The sequence below is a fragment of the Littorina saxatilis genome, linkage group LG17, assembly GCF_037325665.1.
Source record: "Littorina saxatilis isolate snail1 linkage group LG17, US_GU_Lsax_2.0, whole genome shotgun sequence".
Lineage (NCBI taxonomy): Eukaryota > Metazoa > Mollusca > Gastropoda > Littorinimorpha > Littorinidae > Littorina > Littorina saxatilis.
In genome coordinates, this window is record NC_090261.1 from 45,912,120 (window position 1) to 45,935,694 (window position 23,575).

A 23,575-nucleotide genomic window follows, 5' to 3' on the forward strand; every position below is an offset into this window, starting at 1 on the left:
ACTAACCTGGTGTTCCCGGATATATATGAATCGACACATACTGCATTCAGTAATACAAAATAGTGGTCATTAGATTTTACCTAAGGGGTATAAATTACTTTATACCTAGAACAGTTGCGTTGGGGCCCGGGTAGCTCAGGTGGTAGAGCACTGGACTTGTGATCGAAAGGTCGCTGGTTCGAATCCGTGCCGGGACAGACACGGGTCAACTTTATGTGCAGACCCAGAGACGGTCGGTCATTCTGCCATAAGTGCAGATGGCTGATACCACCTAAACATGCATACACTTGTGTATATCATCTAAAGTCGGGTTAAAACCCAGGAACATGCCCCTAATGGTTCTGCTGTGAGTGCGTAAAACTTGAATTTCTCTAACAGTTGCATCCCTTGACATAACCTCTGTCTGTGTTGTGTCATATGTTACTGATGGAAAAAAATTCTTCTGAGATTAAGGAAACTGCTACAGTTTCGTTGATGCCAACATCCTTTAAGTTAAAAATGCCTGTAAAAAGAAAAGTTGTAAAGGTAGACTAGTCTGTCAGAATGAGATCAAACACTCAAATATGGTATCTTATGTGTCACAGAATTACCTCAGAGGGCAGGAGCAACAATCTCATGTTGTGGATCACAGAGAATGGCTCACAGTCGTCAGGGGCAACTGGCTTCTAAGGTTTCCTTGTGGCAGCAGAGAGCAGATGAACACAAGGAAAAACAACTCGTCAACCCTTTTTCTGATTGGGAAGGAGCATCCCATCGTAGCAAGCTTGACAAAGATGACCCCAACTATGGTAAACCTGTTGAGGGTTCCTTTACAGAGATGCGAGGACGTCAGGCTGGAAACCACATCAGTGCAGAGATTGTGGAACTGTGCAGAGTTATCTCAGAGCTGGGTCAACGTCAGCCGGATAACACCTACACCATCACGTTTGGACGGTTGTTTGATGCATACACCACAATTTCAAACAAGCTTGTTGGGATGCTGATGCGAGCGAGGAAACAACATCTGGTCCAGTTTGAGGGAGAAATGCTGTTTCAGCGCAGAGATGACGATGTTGCAATACGATGTTTGAGAGTGCCCGAAATGGACTAAATCATTGAAGATGAAAAGCTTTTTCAATGCAGAAATAATCATGTTGTAATACAAAGATTGAGGGTGCATGAAATAGACTAAATTTTTGTAAATGAGATAGTGGTGCATAATTGATTTTATTGTGTCAACCTGAACATAATTTAGTGTACAGGTAATGTTGTAACATGTCTGAAAAACAGTTATGCTGTTCATAGCTCTTTATTGTTACATGTTGATGGACAGGTTGTATGTTTTCTTGCAAGAAGCAAACTGTATTTTTTGCAATGTGCTAGGCCAACAAATGTGTGCAATACATGTAGCCCGTTTTGTCTAGTCAGCAGGTGTTTTTTACACTGGCATTAACATTTTCTTACACCCAGTGGAGCCTACAATGATTGTATTTGAAGCTACCTGCTGATTGAATTACAGTGCCAATAAATGTACACATCAATATATCTTTTCTGTTTTGAATCTTTTTTTAACTAATTTTAATGGTTGGGTGAGTGCATTATAGATTACTATGTGTTTGTGAGTGTTCTTTCTTTATTTGGTGTTTAACGTCGTTTTCAACCACGAAGGTTATATCGCGACGGGGAAAGGGGGGAGATGGGATAGAGCCACTTGTCAATTGTTTCTTGTTCACAAAAGCACTAATCAAAAATTTGCTCCAGGGGCTTGCAACGTAGTACAATATATTACCTTACTGGGAGAATGCAAGTTTCCAGTACATTTCTTACATACTGCTTGACTAAAATCTGTACAAAAATTGACTATATTCTATACAAGAAACACTTAACAAGGGTAAAAGGAGAAACAGAATCCGTTAGTCACCTCTTACGACATGCTGGGGAGCATCGGGTAAATTCTTCCCCCTAACTCGCGGAGGGTGTTTGTGAGTGGTTCTGATTGGTTGGTTGGTTAATATGCTTATGAGCCTTGTGCATCTTTTTACATTCCTTTCACACACATATCCAAATCAGAATCCCCCCCCCCCCCATCCACATTAAGTTAAATTTGTAATTTAAAATTAGCAAACTCATGGTGTTTAATGTTCAAATCTTTACAAAAATGTCTGCACTTTTGCAGTGAATGAATATCACTTTGTTTATCTTGACTGAAGTTAGCTCTTGAACACATGTTTATAATCTCTTAATACACACACAAAACAAGAAAGACAAAATGGCTAGGAGTTACCAACCCCTGTTGGAGATACATGTTTGACTCAATATGCACCCACAATAGTTCCATGCACTCTTTGCCTACAGAGTTACTCCATTCTGAACACAAGTATACTTGCTTCCATCTGTGATTTAGTCTGGGTAAAAGTTCAGTACATACACAGTGTGCTGATTTCCCATCAGTTTTTTTACATTTAGTCAAGTTTTGACTAAATGTTTTAACATAGAGGGGGAATCGAGAGAGGGTCGTGGTGTATGTGTGTGTGTGTGTGTGTGTGTGTGTAGAGCGATTCAGAGTAAACTACTGGACCGATCTTTATGAAATTTTACATGAGAGTTCCTGGGTATGATATCCCCAGACGTTTTTTTCAATTTTTCGATAAATGTCTTTTATGACGTCATATCCGGCTTTTTGTAAAAGTTGAGGCAGCACGGTCACACCTTCATTTTTCAATCAAATTGATTGAAATTTTGGCCAAGCAATCTTCGACGAAGGCCGGACGTTGGTATTGCATTTCAGCATGGAGGCTTACAAATTAATTAATGACTTTGGTCAAAAAAATCTGAAAATTGTACAGTCGAGACCGGATGTAAGAAAGTCGTCGGGACCCACTTTTTGTCTTTCATACATCCGGTCTTTACTAAATCCGGTTAACCGGATGTATGAAAATATTGTGGATTGACTTTCATACATCCGGCCACGCGTCTGTTACTTGATAAAAGTAGGGGTTTTTTCATATCATTTTTGTATTTATTTGGTTTTTTTATGTTTAAATGTTTTGATACATATCCTTGTTAGAAGAAAAGGTTTGTGAATAACAAGTGGAAAAGTACATGTACTTACATACACTGACACAGTCAGGACAACCGATAGAAAGAGCAACTGTTTGTGTAAGGAACTGTTCTGCTTTGCATAAGGCCGTGCACTCTCCGCCCCCCACCCCCACCCTCACCCCCGTGTGTGTGTGTGTGCGCGTACGTGCGTGCGCTCGCGCGCACGTGTGTGTGTGTGTGTTTGTGTGTGGCTCAACTGTATTGTGTGTGTTCCCTCCACAACCCTTTTGCGCTTTTGACAATGTTTTTGGTCGTGGAAGCTTTGTAATGACCGTTGGCGTAGCAAATAACATTTTCTGAGTTCTCTCTCTCTCTCTCCCCCCCTCTCTCTCTCTCTCTCTCTCTCTCTCTCTCTCTCTCTCTCTCTCTCTCTCTCCAAAACGCACACATTTATAACACACACACACACGCGCGCGCACTGAATACAAAAAAGTGAGTTAAAACTTAAAACAAGTTTAACAGATTAAAACAAAAACAACAACATAAAAAACAAGTCGCGTAAGGCGAAAATACAATATTTAGTCAAGTAGCTGTCGAACTCACAGAATGAAACTGAACGCAATGCCATTTTTCAGCAAGACCGTATAGGCTACTCGTAGCATCGTCAGTCCACCGCTCATGGCAAAGGCAGTGAAATTGACAAGAAGAGCGGGGTAGTAGTTGCGCTAAGAAGGATAGCACGCTTTTCTGTACCTCTCTTTGTTTTAACTTTCTGAGCGTGTTTTTAATCCAAACATATCATATCTATATGTTTTTGGAATCAGGAACCGACAAGGAATAAGATGAAAGTGTTTTTAAATTGATTTCGACAATTTAATTTTGATAATAATTTGTATATATTTAATTTTCAGAGCTTGTTTTTAATCCGAATATAACATATTTATATGTTTTTGGAATCAGCAAATGATGGAGAATAAGATAAACGTAAATTTGGATCGTTTTATAAATTGTTTTTTTTTTTTACAATTTTCAGATTTTTAATGACCAAAGTCATTAATTAATTTTTAAGCCACCAAGCTGAAATGCAATACCGAAGTCCGGGCTTCGTCGAAGATTACTTGACCAAAATTTCAACCAATTTGGTTGAAAAATGAGGGCGTGACAGTGCCGCCTCAACTTTCACGAAAAGCCGGATATGACGTCATCAAAGACATTTATAAAAAAGAAATGAAAAAAACGTTCGGGGATTTCATACCCAGGAACTCTCATGTCAAATTTCATAAAGATCGGTCCAGTAGTTTAGTCTGAATCGCTCTACACACACTCACACACAGACAGACAGACACACACACACACACACACACACACACACGAACATACACCACGACCCTCGTTTCGATTCCCCTAACCCTAACCCTAACCCTAACCCTAAAGTATTTAGTCAAAACTTGACTAAATATAAAAAACTGAGTCACACCCACGACCAATGCCTCTGGTTTTAATTGTACAAAAAAATGCCTTCCTGGGCTATTATGGCTCTTCAGTCATGACAAATTTATAACAGGCTAAAATGACTGAATAGACAAACAAAACAGATTATTAATGGAGTTAAACATAAAATCAGTTTAATGGATAAAATCAACAACAACAAGAACATAACAAGTCGTGTAAGGCGAAATTACTACATTTAGTCAAGCTGTGGAACTCACAGAATGAAACTGAACGTTGTCCGCCGCTTGTGCAAAAGGCAGTGAAAGTGACGAGCCTGTTTGGCTCGGTTGCGCTGTGTTTCATAGCACGCTTTACTGTACCTCTCTTCGTTTTAACTTTCTGATTTTTTTTTTAATCCAAACATATCATATCTATACGTTTTTGGAATCAGGAACCGACAAGGAATAAGATGAAATAGTTTTTAAAACGATTTCGGAAATTGAATTTTAATAATAATTTTTATATTTTTAATTTTCAGAGCTTGTTTTTAATCCAAATATAACATATTTATATGTTTTTGGAATCAGAAAATGATGAAGAATAAGATGAACGTAAATTTGGATCGTTTTATAAAAAAATGTTGTTTTACAATTTTCAGATTTTTAATGACCAAAGTCATCAATTAATTTTTAAGCCACCAAGCTGAAATGCAATACCGAACACCGGCCTTCGTCGAAGATTGCTGGGCCAAAATTTTAATCAATTTGATTGAAAAATGAGGGTGTGACAGTGCCGCCTCAACTTTTACAAAAAGCCGGATATGACGTCATCAAAAATATTTATCGAAAAAAAGAAAAAAACGTCCGGGGATATTATTCCCCAGGAACTCTCATGTCAAATTTCATAAAGATCGGTCCAGAAGTTTAGTCTGAATCGCTCTACACACACACACACACACACACACACACACACATACACACACACACACACACACACACACACACACATACACCACGACCCTCGTCTCGATTCCCCCCTCTACGTTAAAACATTTAGTCAAAACTTGACTAAATGTAAAAACAACAACAAGAACATAAAAACAACAACATAAAATACAACAAAATAAAATACAACAACATAAAATACAACAACATAAACAGATAACAACTGATTCACATCCATGACCAATGTCTCTGGTTATAAATGTAACACAAATGCCTTCTGTGATTTTATGGGTCTTCGTGACGAATTTGTAACAGGTTAAAAAAATGATTGAATGGAGAAACAAATTAAACAGAACAACTCGTTGACAGCTATAGAATCTGGATAAAAATCAGTTGGTGGGGAAGTTTTCAGGGCATCCTCATTTGGTGACTTGGGTCTACTTTCGTTTTCTTACAACCGGTCTTGCAACAACGCATTTGTGCTGCTCGGGACCAGAGATTTGCTTTTATACAACCGGACTTTTATACATCCGATTTTCATACAACCGGAAAATTCTAAGTAATAACAAAGAGTAGCTTCTGCCGGGACCCTGCCTACCCCTTTCATACATCCAGACTTTCATACATCCGGTGTTTTATACATCCGGTCTATACTGTAATTAAAATTATTTTTTTATAAAACGATCCAAAATTACTTTTATTTTATTCTTCATCATTTTGTGATTCCAAAAACATATAAATATGTTATATTCGGATTAAAAACAAGCTCTGAAAATTAAAAGTATAAAAATTATGATTAAAATAAAATGTCCGAAATCGTTTTAAAAACAATTTCGTCTTATTTCTTGTCGGTTCCTGATTCCAAAAACATATAGATATATGTTTGGATTAAAAACACGCTCAGAAAGTTAAAACGAAGAGAGGTACAGAAAAGCGTGCTATGCAGCACAGCGCAACCGCTACCGCGCTAAACAGGCTCGTCACTTTTACTGCCTTTTGCACTAGCGGCGGACTGCGGTCATTGTGAAAAAATGCAGTGCATTCAGTTTCATTCTGTGAGTTCCACAGCTTGACTAAATGTAGTAATTTTGCCCTACGCGACTTGTTTGGTAATTAAACAAGAGTGTAGTGATGACACTTATTTCCAGTTTTTATCTATGCCGACTGTACTTGCACAAATGTGTAAGATCTGACAGCTGTAAAACAATGCTTTTACTGTGGAGGTTGTAAACCACTGTGGAGGTTGTAAACCACTGTGGAGGTTGTAAACCACAGTTTGTGTGTGTGTGTGTGTGTGTGTGTGTGTGTGTGTGTGTGTGTGTGAAAAATGTCATCACAAAAAGCATGAAAATATCTGTATGCAACTTACATGGTCCAGTACCTATGAAATGTTCAAGGATATTGCATACTAAAAGAGAAGCATTTTAGTCGTATTATATATAAACTGAAGACAGCTTGAATGAATTACATACTTTCAAGATAAAAAAAAACGGGCCTACAGTGGTAGAATTTGAGGTAACAGATGTCACTGCACATTTTTTTCATCAAGTAACCAAAACAGTGTTTTGTTTTAAAATATTTCGAACATTTATTATTTCATACAAAACATTCATGCCATTCGCAAGTTTTCACACATTTCCGGTCACAGTTTTCGCTCACTTCACAATATCACAAGGTGGAATATGCCAAGTCAATGATATCTTCTGATTTCCCACAAAGGAGTGCTACGAAATATTGGTTTGCCGTTGAAGATCCTGCACCGTTTTTGAATCCTCCCATGGACGTGGTCCCCTGATGTTTTCCCAGGTATCAAGATCTGTTCTTTCGTACTCCTGAAAATACAAGATTGTTTTATTGCATGTAGAACAGCAAGCAGAAATATTATACCTACTGGATTATTGGTGTGTGAAATTTAACACTGAAAGCAGTCAAAAGGAAACGGACATATTCAAAGTATTATTCACTCACACAACAGTGTGTCATATACATTGATTCATTTATGAGTACTACATGTACATGTAATTCTGTGCTCTCTCTTTCTACCTCACACACACCTTGCTTTCACCTCACTCTTAACATTCACCGTGCTTCCTGGACGACCCAGAGCCTGTGTTTGTATTTCTAAAACTATGGGAGCTTTTGATTGAGATTTCATGTAATCCTCAAACACCACAGAACCTTCCTATCGACCAATTTTTAAACAACTATCTTTGTAAACAAACAAATAAACAATGATTTCATTTGAACTACACAGTCCAGATTTTGTGGAAGACCCATATGGAATTAAAATCGGCATTTTACGGTGTTTATCCCTACTCCGATGGCGTGGGTCGTGTACGACTCATACTCTGCAAAGAGGCGGTAAAGAGTTTATTCCTATTCGGATGGCGTGGGTCGTGTACGACCCATACTTTTTAGGTTTAATCCTTCTTTAGAAAGTATGGGTCGTACACGACCCCCATCATTCGGACTGTGTAGTCCAATGCGTGATCCGGTGAAGGTTAAGAGTTTTGTTGTTAACCATCACTGTGCTTCGTGGGTCGTGGATGACCCAGAGCCTAACAAAATCGTTTTTATCTCTGAAACTATTTGGAGTTTTTGATTGAGACTTTCACGTAATCTCCAATCACCATACGACCATCCAATTGCCCAACTTTTAAAAGATTATCTTTGTAAACAAACAAATAAACGATGACGTAATTTGAAATACACGGTCCAGATGAAGTGGGTCGTGGACGACCCATATGGAATTACGTAAGTAATTGTATGTTGTTTATCCTTATTCGGATGGCGTGGGTTGTGTACAACCCATACTTTTTACGCTGAATCCTTCTTTGGAAAGTATGGGTCGTACACGACCCACATCATCCGGACTGTGTAGTCCAAAGCGTGATCCGGTGAAGGTTAAACTGACCTCATACACTGTTTCTATTGATTGGTTTCCGGTTCCCTCCTCACTCTTCAGTTTGATTCCATATTGTTCTGCTTCTTGGTGTGTTATCTGAAAATTTGAATTCAATATGTATGCACTCCCTGACCCACTTACATTTTGGTCGATTTTATCCATAAATCAAAATACTCCATCTACTCAGCAGTCATCTTTCATTGTATCATACCTATTCTATGCTAGTGAAAGTGTCACCTCATACATATATTTACATAATATATATAGAGCACCCTGTCGAAGGCCATGAGGCCAAAATATTGGTGAAAACGAGAAGGCTTGTTTAGTTATTTTTTCCTTATTTGTTTGTATATATCAGGAGGCATGACTTTGATGACTGTGGTTTCAACTTTCCTGGGGCCTTATTAGTAATCATGACCAGTGTTGCCTTCAAGGCTTGATACATAATGAACAAAGAAGAGGGTAATGCAGTGTTGCTGTCTCTTCCGCGAACTACACGAAAGCTGCAACAACCTGAGAAAGGCTTGGTAATTGGTGAGGTGGGGTGGGGTGAGGAAGAAGAAGATGGTGGGTGGTTCATTTAAGGGGTCATAATCATACAGTCAGAAGACTCAGATACTCTAAACCCAAATAATAATAATAATAATAATAATAAATGAGCATTTATATAGCGCAACATCATAACTTTACAATTATGCTCTTTGCGCTTGACACATTTAAAATTAAAACACAGTTATACAAGCATTTACATCTACATTCATAGTCAGCAACGCTTAATTAAAAGCATACACCATCAAACATACATGCAAAAAGATTCTTCCACTAACTAATTTTATTACATTTGTAAAAAAAAAAATGTAAAAAAACCCAAGAAAACGAATGCAGAAAACGCAATAAAAGCGAAAGCGCCCGAGTCGCACACTTATTTCCCTGTCAAGTAGGTTTAATGTGTACACATTAGAAAAAAAAGTAAAACAAAAAAAAAAGTGATTGCCTACCTTCCTACTCTATTTTTTGGGGCTAATGCTATGTTACCGTAACCACACCTATTTTTTTTGTTGGCCTAAGTAATAAAAACATGAATAAAATAGGGATAGGTTGCTTAATGTGGGAGGGGGTCTGCTTCAGGGGGGTACTCTTATACTACATTCAGTTCTGCTTTGATATGCTGTTACTCATGCTATCTGCCACAAGAATGCAGGTTTTGAGGTAAGCATTACGAAGAACTCTACCTTTTGTAACTGCCTACATGATTATCACGATAGTTAACATTGTCAGTTAATTTCAAAGAGGCTGGCACAGATTTTCATATTAATCATAGCAAAATAATATAATTCATTAAACTAAAAGTGCTCCAGTTTCTAGCTCTCCCTCCCCTACTCATTCTCAAAAAGCTCTCTCTTCCCCTAAAACAGACACTCCCATACCCAGAATACATTTCTCCTTTCTCCGCCTCCATTAAAAAAAAACCCATACAACTAATATAATGTACATTTTAAGCCTAAATTGTCCAAAACATATTTAACAAATAAATACAAGTATATTTTATTGACATACCTTTTTACTTCTTTGAAAATCATACCGTACGGAACAAAACTGTTTCAATGCAAAAGATCCACCAACTATAAATGCCTGAAACAAAAAACAATTGTGAATATTACTACCCTACATTCTTTTATCTATATCTATATATATATACGACTTGTGTCTGTCTGTCTGTCTGTGTGTCTGTCTGTCTGTGTATGTGTGTATTCGCCATGCACGGCCAAAGTTCTCGATGGATCTGCTTCAAATTTGGTGTCCATATTCAGATACACCCCGGACAAAATCTGGTCGATGAGATATTTCAATACGTGCTCTCAGCGCGCAGCGCTAAACCGATTTTGGTTCCACCTCAGCTACCCGGGCCCCCATACCGACACACCAAAGCCGCTAGACCTGCACATCACAACGCCAAAGTTCTCGGTAGATCTTTTTCAAATTTGGACACCGTATTCAGACACACCCCGGACACATTTAATATCATCGATGAGATATTTCAACACATGCTCTCAGCGCGCAGCGCTGAACCGATTTTGATTTTTCTGTTCATTTCACCATTCCCAGTAACTCTTCCTTATCTTCTCCAGTGTTTTGCGTTTATCTCCCTTCCTTCGTGTGGCTTCAATCCATATTCCCGTTTCTACGTTACTATTTTTAGAATGTCACTGCGCTGTCCAGAACGCTTCCCTTGCACCCGTAAGTTGTTCTTACTGTCAAAGTGAAAAGGTCGAATCAATTTATAGCCACGCGAAAAATACACTGTCACCCATCTCTATATATTTATAGATATAGATATAGATATATATATACGGCTTCTCTGTGTGTGTGTGTGTTTGTGTGGGCAACACCTGTGGATTTTAGAGTTCTGTTTGTGATGGGGTCTAGCGGCTTTTGTCTGTCTGTATGTTCTGGCATTTGAGAAGCCACAACAGATAATATAGGGCTAAGAAATAAGCCCTAAAATTCTCAATCCCATTTGACAGGACTTCGCCTTCAAAGGTGAATGTGGTGAACCGCCACGCTGTCTGTCTCTGTCTCGCGATTCACCCCGGCAAAGCCGGGTATTCCTCTAGTATATATATACGACTAGTGTCTGTGTGTGTGTGTGTTCGCGATACACGGCCAAAGTTCTCGATGGATCTGCTTCAAATTTGGTGGGCATATTCAGGTAGACCCCGCGGACACAACCTGGTCGATGAGAATTTTCAACACGTGCTCTCAGCGCGCAGCGCTGAACCGATTTTGGTTCTTCTGTTCATCTTCCCAGATCCATTCCCAGTAACTCTTCCTTATCTTCTCCAGTGTTTTGCGTTTATCTCCCTTCCTTCGTGTGGCGTCAATCCATATTCTCATTACTATTTTTAGAAGGTCACTGTCCACAACGGTCAACGCTCAATCCATATTCCCGTTACTATTTTTAGAAGGTACATCTTCTCCAGTGTTTTGTGCGTTTATCTCCCTTCATTCGTGTGGCATCAATCGCGTACGGTGCGCCACTCACCCGGCGAAGCCGGCGTACGGTGCGCCACTCAGCCGGCAGAGCCGGGTACCCGGCAAAGCCGGGTATTCGGCTCTACTTCTTTCCGGCGAAGACGGCTACCCGGTGAAGCGGGTATTCATCTAGTGTATATATATATACAGCTATTCTGATGGACACGTGGGGGAATTCGGGGGCTGTGATTGGATGGTCTCACACATCCCTTTTCCGATCATCAAAGCATAACGCTACGGAAGTTGGCCATTTTTGCCGATATCCAAACGATATCGGCAATAACAAAGACGCATGGTTCCGGTTTCTTCCACGTGTATAAAGTACACGCATACCTCGCCAGGTTTGTTTCTGTGGCTAGTCGACAGACGATGCCATTTGCTTTGTGTGTGTTTTTGTTGTTGCTTACTGTACATGACATACATTACGTGTAAAATCCAGTTCTTTAACAGGCAACAAACCTTGCAAATTTCCAGAAGCTGCAATCTGAAGCGACCTATCTCTGATTCTAGCAGACGATCTCTCCAATGTTTAACACAAAATCACCAAACTCTCCTGTCACATAGAACGTCCATTGTATAGTGCAATGTTGAAATGAAGTTACCGGTCTGAAACATTTAGTCGTTTCTTCTGAGACAATCCTTGTTCTCTTATCATCTACAGATTTACCGCAGTCTTCACCAGGCGAATTCCCAACATACAATCTACGTACTAACGTAGGCAAGCATGATACGTCATATGATTCCTAACATATTGACGTAATGCTAAGCATCCGGTTATCTCGAGTTTTCTCCGTAATACATGTCCGTGGAGTTTTCAATGTTCGGTTATTTCCGTGGCTTCATGCGGAAAGGGAACCGTCGTCTGCAATCAACGACATGGACCATTCTGGTACAGTAAAACCTGTCAAATAAGGACACCCTTGGGACCAGACAAAAGTGTCCTTATTCTGCAGGTGTCCTTATTAGACAGGTGCAAGTAAACGCGACAAAGTCAAGTTGAGAGAGAGAGAGAGAGAGAGAGTACTGCACATGTACATGTACATTTATAAGAAAAACAGAAGCTGTTTAGATTAAATAGAGAAACATTTAATATTGACTGTTGTAAAACAAGTTTAAAAACTTGTGATAATGCATGTTTCAGCTACTAGGTACTGCCCTGCCTTTGATCTGGCCGCACACACAGATTTCCACTCTGTTAAACTCGGTCACTGACCCCGATGCAGGAAGTGTTTCCTCTCTCAGATATGACAGGGGAACCACCTCTCATGGCAAAAACTGGGTCATTGACCCCTGGGAAGAAGGTCGTGTCTTTTAACAAGGCCACCCAGCTATCACAATGCCTTTGATCTGGCCGCACACACAGAGCACACATATTTTCACTCAGTTAAAGTCGGTCACTGACCGGTCACTGACCCCGATGCAGGAAGTGTTTCCTCTCTCAGATATGACAGGGGAACCACCTCTCATGGCAAAAACTGGGTCATTTTGGTGCGCCCTATGGCCCCCTGCCTCCAATGGGTGACTGGATTACAATTTATTTTAAAAAGAAGGGGGTGCGTCTTAGATAACGAAGCGCCTTGTCACCCGGAAAGTACGGTATATGACTTATTATGGACCCAAAATACGTGTCCGCGTCCGTAATGCCGAGGTGGCCGTAACGTTTAGGTGTTTTACAGTGTAAAGCAGTCCGTGCCGAGACTGACTGTCCGTATTCTGCGAGTGTCCGTTAAGTCCAGTGACCGTATTTGACAGTTTTCACTGTACTTGTTGCTGACAAAAACATAATTTTAACACAGAATTTAATGTCAGAATAGCTATATAAACGCTATTGTGTTTTCATCGTAGCAATAGGGTCCGATATTTAGACTCGAACAAGTATAATGCGACTCGTCTTCGACTCGTCGGCATTATACTTGTCTCGTCTAAATATCGGGCCCTATTGCTACGCTGAAAACACAATAGCTGTTAATATTTTTTTTTAAAGGCTGATATCATCTCCAGAAAAATAAGTCGCGTAAGGCGAAATTACTACATTTAGTCAAGCTGTGGAACTCACAGAATGAAACTGAACGCACTGCATTTTTTCACAATGACCGTAGTCCGCCACTCGTACAAAAGGCAGTGAAATTGACAAGCCTGTTTAGCGCGGTAGCGGTTGCGCTGTGCTGCATAGCACGCTTTTCTGTACCTCTCTTCGCTTTAACTTTCTGAGCGTGTTTTTAATCCAAACATATCATATCTATATGTTTTTGGAATCAGGAACCGACAAGGAATAAGATGAAATTGTTTTTAAATCGATTTCGGAAATTTAATTTTAATCATAATTTTTATATTTTTTGTGACCGACTCGTGATACAGGCACTCGACGCTCTGTTGTACTCTTGACCATATATATATATATATTTATCCTACATACGTGAGAGAGACACCCGTGAGATAATAATCGTTCAAATCACGCGTGTGTATATCATGTAAATGAGGTCATGTCAAGCAAGTCTGGCAGGGACCTGTTTTTCCACTACTTATGATGCCAAAGTCACCGAGACAAACGTCATTATAGAAACAAAAATTGCGCTCGCTAATTACCCTCGATGAATTTTTATAACTAACACGTCACGCCACACTTTCAGAGTGACGTTTCTTTGCTTTGACGTAATAGATTGCACGAGGCTTTAGAAGAGATCGAGGTTCCAAAACAAGCGTCTTCAATTTAGCTGCCTCGAATGCAGGAAATTTTCAGTAAAATACACGTAAGTACAGTATGTAGGATAAACAGAATACTACATGGCTTGCTGTGTCGTACCAGATTTACACTCGTTGCTTTTTGAAATAGTGAACAGCTCGCTTTCGCTCGCAGTTCAATATTTAAAGAAACAACTCGTGTAAATCTGGTACGACACAGCAAGCCATGTAGTATTCTCTATATATACAGTTGTATACACACCCTAACCTTCCTCTCCCAGCCTGCCGGAATACATTTAGTCAAATATGTTAGCTAAATGGAAAAAGAGGGGTGAGGTGGGTAGAATCTTCTTTTGCACAAGTTACACTTGCATGGGTGCAACTCTGCCGGCTACACGCCGGCAGCCGGTTGTTGGTTTCATCGGCTGCCGATGTTTTTGTTCCAGGAGAGGGTTTTTTGGGCATTTTAAATACTAAAAAAGCTTGGACCCCAACTTTTGCCGGTTTTTTGAATTTTCCAGGTTGCACCCATGCACTTGCACAAGTTGTGTGACCATACTCTGTGTTTACGGTGTCTTTTGCTTTGATTAACTGCGTTCCTGGGAGCAAAATAGAGTAATTTTACCAAGTACACAGGATAACTGTTATAAGTAAAATCAGACTAGCCAATAATGGTAATCTTGAACTTTAGCGTGTTAAATTCATAGCTCATAATTCAGAGACATTTAAGTCTCCAAATTTGTAGAACCTGCACTTGTAATCATTACAAGTCATTTTAGATCCCTTTGAAGTTACGGAATGAACTCCGATGAACTGTACGAATGCATTTCGTTTACATGGGTCAAAGAAGGAATTATCCGTATGAGCGGGCAAAGGGAGACAACTCTTTCGTGTAAATTGATGTCCCATGGTTGACAACGTATGCCATTCTCGGTGCATTTTCGTCGACTGAACAACCAAATTAATTAATTATGCTTAAGTTTGGAGCTCAATCCGTCAATTAATTTCACGACAAATGTTCTTTGGCTTGCTTACATGGACCATAGACCTCTAAATATAGGTCCCTGCATGGACTTGTATCAAAAATAAGTCAAGAACTGGCTGACCAGTTTCCTGACCAAGCGGAAGATGAGGGTTGTACTGGAGGGCGAGGCATCTGAAGAGGTAGAGGTCGAGTCCGGCGTCCCGCAAGGCACAGTGCTGGGTCCGTTGTTGTTCCTGTGCCATATCAACGACCTCCCAGACTCAGTCCAGTCGTCTGTCAGACTTTTTGCGGATGACTGTCTCCTCTACCGCCAGATCCGCACCTTTCAGGACCACCTTACGCTACAGGCAGACCTAAAGAGCTTGGAAGAGTGGGCAAACCAGTGGGGGATGAGGTTCAACGCTAAGAAGTGCTACGTCCTCTCCACCAGATCCACATCCCACTACTTCTACAGCCTCGGAGACACCATCCTCCAACAGGTCGAACAGAACCCGTACCTCGGCATACAGATCTCAGCCGACCTGAAGTGGGGCCCCCACATCACCAGTCTCTGCAAGAGGGCAGGATCTATCCTGGGCTTCTTACGCCGGAACCTCCGGAACTGCCCACGTGAGTGCCGTCGCCTTGCCTACATCACTCTTGTCAGGTCCACCCTTGAGTACGGGGCGGTGGTCTGGGACCCCTACTACAAACAAGACGTTGAGAGACTCGAACGCATCCAACGCCTAGCCGCTAGGTTCATCATGAAAGACTACGTGTCCAAGGACCCAGGCTGCGTCACCAAGATGCTAGAGTACCTCCAACTCCCTACACTCCAGGAACGCCGTCAGCAACTTCGCCTGACGATGCTGTTCAAAATCATCAATGGACTTGTACCTGCCTTACCCCCTGACTCCTTCCTCACCCCGGTGAGCGTATCTCGGCGCCGAGTCAAGCCTAAAGCCTACGAGGGGTATGAGAGCCAAAACATCCTCCAGAGACAGGCAACCAACAACAGCCGCTGTTTCAAAGCTCCTACCTCAAAGACTGATCAATACAGGAACTCGTTCTTTATAAAGACAGTGATCGAGTGGAACAATTTGAGCGAAGCCACCGTCACCCTGACCACGCCCAGCGCCTTCTCATCGGCGTTAGGGGGGCAGAAACCAGTGTGAGAGCCTCAGTAGTTTTTATCCAGTTTTTAACATTGTAACATAGCATTTTTTAACTGTGCTTGAAAAGCCTACATTCTAGGGCAAACGGACTAAAACCGCAAGTACAGCAGCAAGAAGACCAGCTGGAGTTGTACACTATATCCACCTTGTGTACAGTGAACTTTTAAGACTCTTTTAGATGCGCACACCCCAAAAAAAAACCGTCACGTTGATAGTCGTCGTCGGCTTCTGTGGCGCACCCGCCAACCACCAACCCAGGCGGGTCATCCAGATCCAGATCCAGATCCAGATCCAAGAATGTCACTGGATACTGAGCTATGAATTTAACACGCTAATGTTCAAGATTACCCCAATAATATCCGTTTGATGTTCTTACAATGAATGGTATCCCAAAACGAACGAAACGTCTCTTGGTTGCTTGCCGATACCATTCTACAATCGCCGCCATTTTGACCTTGTTGACGACAACGTTCTAAACAGAGATCGCTGATTGGCCAAAGCTCACGATCTAGCCAATCGACAGTACCAAGACAAAAATTATAGACAATTATAGCACTGGAGTTACTTCCCCTAAAAACTTAACTTTCGATACGCACTGAGCGAGTTTTAGCGTCAACTAAGGTGACTCGAGTCGAACCGGAGGTCGCAAAAACTCGGTCCGGTACGACTGGAGTGACGTCACCGGTTAACCAACTTTCAACCTTGCTTCCTGCGTAGGGTCTCTCCAGTTCCAAGATGGCTGCCAAGGCGAGATGAGAAACTTCTGCAAATATTTTTTGACAAAGTTACGGATTGTGAGAAGACATTTGTTGTAAATCACTTAGCCTTTCAAAAATTAAGGATACTGGGTTGGATACTGTCTTGGTTTTAATGCATTTTATTTTAGCAGTGATGTTTATTTTGGGAAGAAATGAGGTCAACAGGAGTTTGGGTGCGATTTCGGCTCAAATGTACTTTAGCGCCCTGAACTTTTACCCGGCTGTTTTGCGCTCGATTTTCACGCTCACTTCTTCGTTGACGTTCGAATCGATAGTTCGATGTTTTGGCATTACATTCACATCAACAATAAAACAGTACTGCTTGTTCATCATCGTCGTCCATCAACTCTCCACAACAGTAAATCCGTAACGCGCTTGTCGCCATCTTGTTGCAAGGGACGCGACTGGACACAACCCAACAGCGTTTCCGCGAAGAAAAAAACCAGACATGCGCAGTGACCCTACCGTAGCTCAACCCTGTTCCTCGCGAAAACTCGCTCAGTGTCAACTTTATGGTAGCGTTTTTTGCGGTGCGATTTTGATCAAGGCACACAAGGTCAACATATCTTTGCTCTCGCGCACACGAAATGTTAATAAGGATTTGTACTCATTCCTATTGTGACGATTGTATATTCTTTGGGCTTGCGATCCTCGCAACGTTCTCTTGCAATCTCCACTTGGGAATACATTAGGTATTCTACGTATCAATTTTGAGCGATATACTCTTGCTATACTTTGACTGCTCTGTAATGTTTATTTTTCCACCAGTGTTCTCTTTGAAGTGATCTCAAGGCAGCAAAAACAAAAGCAATACAGCTTGTAAAACTGAGGACGTGTTACTAACCTTCCTTGAAATATGTGTACATAAAGAGTTGGATAAAAATACTCAGAAATGTAGAAATTCAAGTACTGAATAGTGCTGCTTTATTGTCTGCTGTATCTACAACTTCATAATGTTCATAAAAGCGCAGTAGACAGGTGCTTGCTGCATGTGATGTTTTCATTTGTCTCAATGTAAGACAAAACTTCCTTTTTATTTCAGACAGGTTTGACACTGATGGTCATTCCACATCCACCGACATGAATCAGCTGGTTCAGAGAGTATGTGTTCACATCCACAAGTTCTCGGCACATCAGGCTTTGCACCAGACAGGCTTGACATTTCAGAAAGTTGGCTTGTCTTCTTCTTCAGAAGAAGAAGAAAGCAGAAATAATTCAGATAAAGATTCTTTAAAACAAAATGCTGGTAACAATGAAATGCCAGGTGTTCAAAGTTTGCCAAAGTGGGCTTCAAGGAGGCGACGACTGTCACTGTCTCCTGCTGAAAGACTCTCTACAGCTTTATCAGGAGAAGAAGGTGAATCAAGGCCTTGGCACAGCAGAGAAACAAACAAGAAGAATAGCGACCTGGAGGCAAAACCATCAGATCCTCTGTCAGCCTCTATCAACTTACCGGCATCAGAATCAGCTAAAGCAGGAACAACTGAACTAAAGGCTGAGCAAAGGGAAGAGCTTAGCACAACATTTAAAAAAAAGCTGAGAAGAAGAACGCATCTTTCACCATTAAAACGATTCTCTGAGATGATTCCAGACAAGTACTGGAAAGAAAACAAAGATGGTACATCTGTGAAACAAGATCTTGATGAGCTCATAAAATCAGATGGTCCCCCTAAAAAGACAGATTGATTTAGGTCAGATTTAGTGTAGAGGTGCATGTCAGTGGATCCAAGGGTTGATAAAATGTAGATTCAATTGGGTTTAACTTTAAGGGATCTATTGACTCTCAAGATTCATTGGTATTCACTGCAGGTATGCATACAGTTGGATGAAAACATCGATGTATAAATGCAATGGCCTGAAAATGTATACCCAAAAGTATGATGAAAACAAGATCTTTACGTGTTTGAACTCATTCCTTTAGAAAAAAAAACCCACTATATGTATGCAGGAAATATATCTGCATCAGATTAAACATGCTTGTCAGTTCGACACTGTCACATGTATCGACCCTTGGATACATCAAGCTAACCTCCAGTGCAGTGCATTGTTTTCATGGCCCTTCAACCTGTAGCCAAGAGTGACCATACAACATGAGCATGTTTCATTGTGATTGGAAGTCATGCAAACTATCAGCTGAAATGTTCACATAATTTGTCAGAACTATAGTAGGCCATTATGTTTTGCATTAATGCCAGGGGTTCAGATTAGATTGTTTAAGATCAGATTTGTTTAATATAAACCAAGGGTGGGAAACTGCTAACATGATTTTGATGAAGTTTTTTGTTCTTGTTTATTACATGTAGTTTATGTTCCTGTGTGTGGTAGTTTTTCATCAATCATGATTGAAATTGCTGGCATATATGTTACTGTATACAAGAAGTGGTTAAGACTTTTGTTCATTTTTTTTAGTAATGGCTCATGGACAGTATTGTTGATTAAAAGATTTGTAAACCTGTGAAAGTAATTCATTCTTTCCCATTCTACAAACTACTTGTTGGCCTACTGATTTGTCCCACCTAACTTACTATCTAGTGTAAGGGAAGGAACTGTGCTTGTTCTTGACAAATGGAATGTCAGGATTACTTCCCTTGATTATTCCAGAGGTCTCGAATCAGTTTTTGAATTCTGACTCAGGAATGTTGTCTTTTTGTAAATTTAGAAAGGAAGTGATAAAAGATTATTTGAAGTATGTGAATGCTATTTGTTATGTTAATGATTTTTTAGGCTTAGCAGTTTTATTTTTTAGTAGTCAAAGTTATTAAGATTTGTTTCCGTTTGTACTAGTCTTGTTTCTTGTTGCAATGTGTGTCACTTAAATGTTGAAGGCTCTGTCACATCTGTATAGCATAGCCAGATAGGTTGTATGTATAAGAATATAAGAGATAACTTAAACTATCAGTTTTTGAACTTACAAGTACATTATAGATCTCCGAGTGTACATAATGTGAAACATGTAGTATGGAAGATACATTGGATGACTTTTAAGTTACAAACAGTTTTGCCTTTCGTTTTCAAGTTCCTCTGTGTGTGTGTGTGTGTGTGTGTGTGTGTGTGTGTGTGTGTGTGTGTGTGTGTGTGTGCTCACACAGAATAATGAAGTTACAATTGAGCACTTATTTTGCATGTACAGCGGAACCTCCCGTAACGACCTCTCCCAAGAAAAAAACCCTCCTTTTGCCGACCGAATTTCTCGGCACGGATGCCTTTTACCGCTCTGTAACTAACCTCCCAAGAACGACGACCTCCGTTTCAGTTCAGACGACCAACCTAATATCAAAGTGTCAATAACCACTTTGACCCTTTTATCAGCGAGTGTCAAAGTTCGTAATTGCCCAGCACACGCACGCGATTAGTCACGCATCAAGAGTCAGGAGTGGTGGTCTGTGGTCAGCGGTGCGTGCCGCCGGTCGAGTGGCCTACGGCTGTCCTCTTCTCACCTTTTGCTGTCACAATTGAATGACTGCCCTTGAAGTAGGGAAAGGGGGGTGGAGGGGAGGGGAGAGCAAATGGAAAGGGAGTGGAAGGTGTTGGTAGGCGCAGTTTGAACAACAACTCAATAATGAAGGCGTCAATATTGTCCGCCTACCCCATGGCGTTCGTTTTGGCTAGTCAGTTTGTTTGCGTACGTAGCCTATGTTACGCGTGATTGTTCTGAAAAGTGACTATTACATGATTGTTCTGAAAGTCTACTATTTATTTCATCGTAATCATGTAAGCCCTCATACGTGATTGTTCTGAAAGCTTACTAATTTACATGATTGTTCTGAAACTCTACTAAAGGTAAACTTGCTTCACCCGTGAAATGTTCCCGCAGTGGGGCACTGCGGTTATGAAATTAAAGGCCCCTCCTGTTTTTGGAACCGCAGGAGCTTTCTAGTTTGCTGTTAGGTAGATTTTTGGTTCCTCTTTCCTGTCATGCTCTCTTTTTCTTCATGAATTCTTTTCTTTTTTCTGCCTTCTTGCTCATTCACCTGTATTTTTTCCAAAAATCTCTTCTCTTGCCGCTTGTCTCGCGATTCATGTATAGTTTAATCTGTTAGTGTTCTGATGTAAGTCCAGCAGTAGATAGGTTAAGCCTATTTTAACATACTGGAAACTGGTAATCTTCCAGTAGGTATTAATTTAGTTTTACTAAAGCCTGCTGGGACACAAGTACATGGGTTAGTGCATTTGTAAACAGGAATCGCTTGACAAGTGGCCCCCTTCATCCCCCCCTTCCTCGTCCTGATATGGCTCTGCGTAGTCGGCTGGACGTTAAGCAACAAATAAACAAACAAACCCGTGAAATGTTGTCAGATATCAGCAATATGTATACTTTGTGTCTTCGTGGGTTTTTTGGGGAGTTTTTTTCTGTGTCCGAGACAGCTTCATAATGCGTGTTTGTGTGTGTTTGAGTTGATCCGTCTCTCCACTCCCTTTTTTTTTAGGTGTAGGGGGTGGGGGAGGTTAATTCATATCAATTGACACTTTATCAAACCATTTGGATAATTCATATAAAAAAATCTGGTGGTTGCTGTGTGATAAAAAAAAAGTGTAACTGAAAATAGATGTGCTAATAAATTTAGCTTTCATGTATGTGTATCTTCTTCTTCTTCTCGATCGCTCAGACAGGGACTCCGGAACTTCTGATGAAGTCTGCAGTACAGCGAAGACTCTGCAGGGTGCCGAAGATCTTCTCCTGAACTGGTGTGTCAGCAGACCATGTTTCTGCTCGTAGTTTCTGGTGGATTGGACAGTGTTGGAGGAGGTGTTCCATTGTCATGTCTGCGATGCCACAGTGGCATACAGGCGTGTCCCCAATGTGGAATTTTGAGAACATGTGATGCCTGAGTCTGCAGCCGTGGCCGGTTCTCAGGCGCACAATGATGACCTGGTCTTTTCTGGAGAGTTGATAGTAACTGTCTCTAGGGTTGTATTGAGGGTGTTGTTGCAGCCACCTTTTCCGTTGCTTCTCTTTTACAAAAATATTCACAGACAGAGAGAGAGAGAGAGAGAGTGTTGATAAACAAAATACTCCCCCCCCCCACCCACACACACACACACACACAAAAAGTATATGGTCTCGCCGGCGTGCAAGAACTTTATAGCCCAGACTCCCCACCCATATCGCAACCCCGGCCATCTCTTCACGTCTCTCATCCCCTCTCCACTTGAATTTTTAGTTCATAAAAATAAAAGATAAAGTTTCATTTGTGAAAATTATTTGTTGTGCCTTTCGTCTTTAAAGGCGCAAAAATTAGCTTCCATTTTCCCTCTTTGCCATGCCTTTCGATCCATTTTGGTGACCTAAGCATGGCAAAGAGGAAAAATCAAAAAAAATTCTATGTGTCCCTTTAATACCTGTAAATATGGGGAAAAAAAAACTGAAAGTCCTGACCTACCGACCCTATTTTATTGGCCTATGTTACCGTTAACAGACTTTTTTTGTGTGTGCCTAATAATGCATTCCTATAACTAACTTATAACAAAAACCCAGCTTGTTTCTGTCATAAAGTGTGTCTAACATATGAGTTTATCCACTGTCCGACCCATCCAATGTAAAATAGCAATTTTTTTTCTTTCGATAATTAGATAATTGGTCAGTGGAAAACTACAGGGGGGGGGGGGGGGGGGGGGCTTGCTTACGATGGGTAAGGGAGCGAACTGGAAAGAGTTAAAAGTGAGGGGGTCTTGAATTCGGGGGTTTTAAAATAGGGGTTTCACTGTACCTCCATTAACCTGTGTTGCTGACACTGAAAAGAAGGGGTAAAACAAGCTCTTGACATTCAAAGCATATCACACTTTCATTATTCCTTCCATGCAGTCCTCCCCAAAACTGTGATGATGGCTAGTTTGTGCAACAGCTGACAAAAAAACACATTGATTCGACATTTCAGAACTCACACCAGCTCCTGTCAGGCAGTCTTAAAATGGTAAGGTTGCTGACATGATAATTGAAGTACTACTGCCAGATTTAGAGGTTCAGCATGTGACGATCATTATTAGGCCTACAAAGTCCTGGTGATCGAACAGTATCCCTTGCAGTCCAGACTGACGATCTAACAGCGAACGACAAGAAGAAGAAGAACAGTATCCTTAGCGGATTATGACTTTATTCAGTTATTCTGCAGAAAAGACAAATGCTGGAGAAAAACCGTTCTTTTCCGCAGCATTTCTGCATAATGTCATCTTTCGCCGAAGCAGCGTTTTTTTCTGCAGCAAAACATTTTACTGCAGTTAAATTGAAATCAATAATGCTGCAGTAAAACGGTGCTGTTGTTTTAGCGGATTATGACATTATTCAGTTATTCTGGAGAAAAACCGAAATGCTGGAGAAAAACTGTCTTTTCTGCAACATTTCTGCATAATGTCATCTTTCGCCGAATCAACGTTTTTTAATGCAGTAAAACAGTTTTTCTGAAGCATAATGTTTACTTGGTTTTCTGCAGCATTATTGCGATTAACTTAGTTTCTTCAGAGTAGTCTGTGACAGTTTTTCTGGAGAAAAACGAACGACCTTGTAAAGTAGCGTTTGTCAGTATTCGTCGCCCCCTGGGACAGTATACACACCGGTGACACTGTGACGGTTCCCCTACGCTTTGTGTTCGGTGCCCTGACCCTTTGTGTTCGGTTCCCACTCGGTTCCCACACGCCAAAATTCGCGGACAAAACATCCATTTATG

The 23,575-nt window shown here is 40.8% G+C and overlaps 1 protein-coding gene and 2 long non-coding RNA genes across 4 annotated transcripts; 2 read left to right on the forward strand and 1 right to left on the reverse strand.

The window, feature by feature from the left end:
- Positions 1 to 634: 634 nt before the first annotated feature.
- LOC138953298 (actin-binding Rho-activating protein-like) lies at positions 635 to 1,090 on the forward strand. Its single transcript, XM_070325097.1, has one exon. It carries the CDS (start codon positions 635 to 637, stop codon positions 1,088 to 1,090), a length of 456 nt encoding a protein of 151 aa, XP_070181198.1.
- A 5,663-nt stretch (positions 1,091 to 6,753) lies between these two features.
- Positions 6,754 to 16,667, reverse strand: LOC138953421 (uncharacterized). Its single transcript, XR_011451525.1, has 4 exons — positions 16,532 to 16,667; positions 9,859 to 9,933; positions 8,311 to 8,397; positions 6,754 to 7,228 (listed from the first exon to the last, which is right to left on the reverse strand). It is a non-coding gene; the product is annotated as an uncharacterized lncRNA (long non-coding RNA).
- A 74-nt stretch (positions 16,668 to 16,741) lies between these two features.
- Positions 16,742 to 19,909, forward strand: LOC138953422 (uncharacterized). 2 transcript variants are annotated; one of them, XR_011451526.1, is made up of 2 exons: positions 16,742 to 17,469; positions 17,956 to 19,909. It is a non-coding gene; the product is annotated as an uncharacterized lncRNA (long non-coding RNA). The 2 variants fall into 2 exon arrangements; XR_011451527.1 differs by having other exon boundaries at positions 17,960 to 19,909.
- The last annotated feature ends 3,666 nt before the right edge of the window (positions 19,910 to 23,575 follow it).

Excerpts from the sequence above, each read along its gene's own strand:
- LOC138953298 (XM_070325097.1), top strand. The coding sequence starts at position 635 with ATGGCTCACAGTCGTCAGGGGCAACTGGCTTCTAAGGTTTCCTTGTGG.